We start from the raw sequence: 3,351 nt of genomic DNA, 5'->3' as shown, positions 1-3,351 counted from the left end.
TTTAAAGGCCTCGATAGCCACAAAAACATCACGGTATGGCAACTAACTCAATCCGGTTACATGGCCCCTTTTGGCCCAGATCAAAGCTCAAGGATCGGCGGCCGACGCGGGAGGGACCACCTCTTCTTCAAATAGACAGGCCAGCGCTGTGCCAGGTGCCTCGGCCGCTGCCAACAACTTCACGACCTCTGCATCAGCCTCCTCGTCATCTTCTGGCAACACGTAGCCATCGCTGACAGCCTCGAGGTTGATGGCATAGTGCGAGGAGACGACGGCCAGGGTGCGCTTGACGCCCGTGTGCAACGCCCCCCGGAGCCTCTCACGGACGCGGCCGCTCAACGCAATCAGGCGGCTCCCAAGGGAGCTGGCTGATTGGACCCCCTCGACGTCCAGGGCCTCGCAGGCGGTACGGACAGAGCTGCGCAGTGCCTCGTGCTCCCGGACCTCAACATCCAGCGCCGCTTGCGCTGCGACGGAGGCCTCAGCCGCCTGGGAGGCCTCTTTCTCCAGATCTACATCGCGACGAGGGGTCAGGAGTCAAACGCGAACCAGAACAAATGGAACAAGGAGCATGACTCAGCAGAACTTACCCTTGGCCTTGCTCTTCAGGGCTAAGGCCTCGACCCGAGAGGCCTCGGCCGCCTTGGTAGCCTCTGCCAAGGCAACTTTCGTCAGCTAATGCTCGCTCTGCTCCGCACCCAGCTGCCCGGCTATGGCCTTGGCAGAGGCCGTCGCTTCTTGGGCCCGAGACCTGAAGGAGTCTCGCTCCTCCTCCAGTTCCTTGATCTTCGCCACCAGAGGGGCAGACTGCTCCTTAGCCATGGCCAACTCGGCCTGAAGGTCAGCACAACGGAGGTGGAGGTCCTCCACTTCCGCACTCCACGCCAACAAAAGCTCATGGGCATCGGCAAGCAGGCCCTTCTACCACTGGAGCTGGTCCCAGATATCCCTCTCCCTTCGCAGGAACACCGATTTTCCAAGGGACCGGGTCTCGAGCTCCTAAAGAGGCAAAAAACACACGTCAAACACTGCGAGGGGGCTCGGAGAGAAAACAACGCGGCACGAGGGAGGAAAGTACTTACTTGAGTGACACCGGGCAAGTCCCCTTCCATAATAGTCATCACTGTCTTCAGCGACCGCACTGCTAGTTGGCGGTACTGCTCGAGGGTATCCCATCGCCCCCCCTCTGCGATATCTTCAAGGGCGAACACGGGCTCCCCCTCAGGGTCAGCCCGGTTCCGCCAGAAAACACGCGGGAAGTTCCACCCACGGTGCTTGGGCCGTAGCCGGACAAGGGCCGAACTCCCCTCGGCGGGATCTGGGACTGGCTGCTCCACGGTACTGGCCGCCTCGATGTCCGCCGCCTCCTTCCCATGGGAGGAATCATCAGACGAGATTGTCTGAACTAGGGGCGGCGCCAAAACCGGCTCCGTCTCCATCCCCATCGCCTCGGCCTCGATGGACCCGGGGGCTCTGGCCTCCGCCGTCTCTACCTCGGCGGCCCCGGCGTCCACCGCCCTGACTTCGGAGGTCTTGGGGGCTCCGGCCTCACCCTCAATGGCCTCGGCAATGGTGGACGCCCCAGCCTCATTCGCCCCAACACCCACGACATTGCGGGGCGTGGGCTCCTCCTCCTCCACTCGCTCCGCGGCCGCCTCGGCACCCTTTTCCTGGGTAGCCGCCTCCTCCGAAATGGCCCCGCCCGATGCCGCGCCACGCTGCACGCCAGCCTGCGCCTCCGCTGCCTGATGGGCGGAGGAGCTAACGTTCGCCTTGAGCGCCTTACGGGGCGCCAAGACAGGATCTTCCACCAGATGCTTCTGGCTGGAAGCAAAGACACTCCCAAGGTCAGCATGCGACCAAGGGGCAAACAAGAAGTACTACGGACTCCACCAGAAAAGACGCTTACCGCGAACGGGGATGCAGCCGCTTCGGCACCGCTAGCCTCCTCTGCAACGGCGGCGGTGGCGGCAGCAGCACGGCCTCCGTGTCCACCGGTGCCAGCTGGCCTCCGCCGGACCCCGGCACCTCCTCAACCCTTCGCGGAGACAATGGGGTCGCCCCCACCGTCGCTCGCTCCACCTCCACCATCGAGCCCACCGGGCTGACGGCACGCTCCTCCGACACCCGCGCCTCGGCCCCGGGACGGGCCGCCACCGGCCCCGGGACACCTCCTCCTCCCAGGAGCATCAGGCTCCTTGTCGGCGCCCCGAGCACCATCTCCCTAATGTTGGGAAGGTGTTCCAGGCAGGCCGTCCCCATCTCGCGCCCGCCGCCGTCGCCCGAAGAATCCGACACCGACGACGAGGGAGACGGCTCCAATGGGAGACCGTCGAGCTTCTGACGCCGGCGACAGGCGTCCAGCTTTTCACGCACGAGGAGCTTCTTCGTGCGCTTCGCCTCCTTGGCATCTTTCTTCTTCTTCTGCTCCTCGGCGTGGGCCCTGTTCATGGCTCGCCGCCGGGCGTCCTCAGGATCGGGCGGCGGGGAGTCTCGCACGTCTCTTATCCCCTGTGGGAACGATGAAGTAAGACAACAGACAAATAAGGCGAAAAACAAGAAGGCCGCGAAAGCCTCGGCAACATCCAACTTACCAGTGAAATGTGCCCCCGCGACGGGCGCATCGGGAACGGCATCAAATCATCAATCTTCGGCTTCCCGTCTACCGCCTCTCTCACCCGACGCAGGGTCTCGTCGTCGGTAAGGGCGAAGGCGGACATCCTGATGCCGGCGATCGGATCGCTCGGGGCCATCTCGAACAGCCGCCGCCGCCGAGCCATCAGCGGCAGCACCCTCTGGCAGTGAAAAGCCACCACAACCACGGCCGCCGAAAGACCGTGGTCACGTAGCTTCCCCAAGGCCCTCAAGAGCGGTTCCAGCCTAGGCTGATCAACCTTGATGACGCCGTATCCCCATTTCTCTGGCTGACTCTCTACAACCCGCCCGGTATAAGGGGGAAGTCCGCCGTCGTCGTTGCGGAGGTAGAACCAGCTGTCATACCAACGACGGTTGGACGATGACAGCTGGGCCGGGATGTAGAGGGACTGCCGGTCTTGGCGCACGTGAAGAGTGCAGCCGCCGGCCCTCAGCACCTTCCGAGCCCCCCTCGTTCCCCCCGGCTTGGTGGTGAACGTCGCTCGGAACAAGTGGAGCCATAGCTCCCAGTGGGGAGCGATCCCCAAGTACCCCTCGCAGACGGCGACGAAGATGGCCGCCTGCGCGATGGAGTTGGGGCTGAAATTGTGAAGCTCCACACCATAGTAGTGCGGGAGCGCCCGCATGAACTGATCCACCGGCGACCCGACGCCTCGCTCGTGGAAGACGACGAAGCTCACCACGTAGCCGTCGCGC

The 3,351-nt window shown here is 63.8% G+C and overlaps 1 protein-coding gene across 1 annotated transcript; it reads right to left on the bottom strand.

Annotated features, from left to right (window-relative positions):
- Positions 1–87: 87 nt before the first annotated feature.
- On the bottom strand, positions 88–2,780 carry LOC136503394 (uncharacterized). Its single transcript, XM_066498486.1, has 4 exons — positions 2,679–2,780; positions 2,377–2,511; positions 1,425–1,745; positions 88–240 (listed from the first exon to the last, which is right to left on the bottom strand). The coding sequence occupies exons 1-4, from the start codon at positions 2,778–2,780 to the stop codon at positions 88–90; spliced, it is 711 nt and encodes a 236-aa protein (XP_066354583.1).
- Positions 2,781–3,351: the final 571 nt, after the last annotated feature.

This window comes from Miscanthus floridulus, chromosome 14, assembly GCF_019320115.1.
Source record: "Miscanthus floridulus cultivar M001 chromosome 14, ASM1932011v1, whole genome shotgun sequence".
Classification (NCBI taxonomy): Eukaryota; Viridiplantae; Streptophyta; class Magnoliopsida; order Poales; family Poaceae; genus Miscanthus; species Miscanthus floridulus.
The sequence above is the reverse complement of the archived record's forward strand: the minus strand, read 5'-3'. Positions and strand labels throughout refer to the sequence as shown.

What these genes read in the sequence shown, in the direction of transcription:
- LOC136503394 (XM_066498486.1), bottom strand. Translation starts at nt 2,780, where the DNA reads ATGGCTCGGCGGCGGCGGCTGTTCGAGATGGCCCCGAGCGATCCGATC. An exon ending in ACGACGAGACCCTGCGTCGG is followed by an intron (nt 2,512 to 2,678) that starts GTGAGAGAGGCG and finishes TCGTTCCCACAG; the next exon opens with GGGATAAGAGACGTGCGAGA. An exon ending in TGGGGATGGAGACGGAGCCG is followed by an intron (nt 241 to 1,424) that starts GTTTTGGCGCCG and finishes ATCAACCTCGAG; the next exon opens with GCTGTCAGCGATGGCTACGT.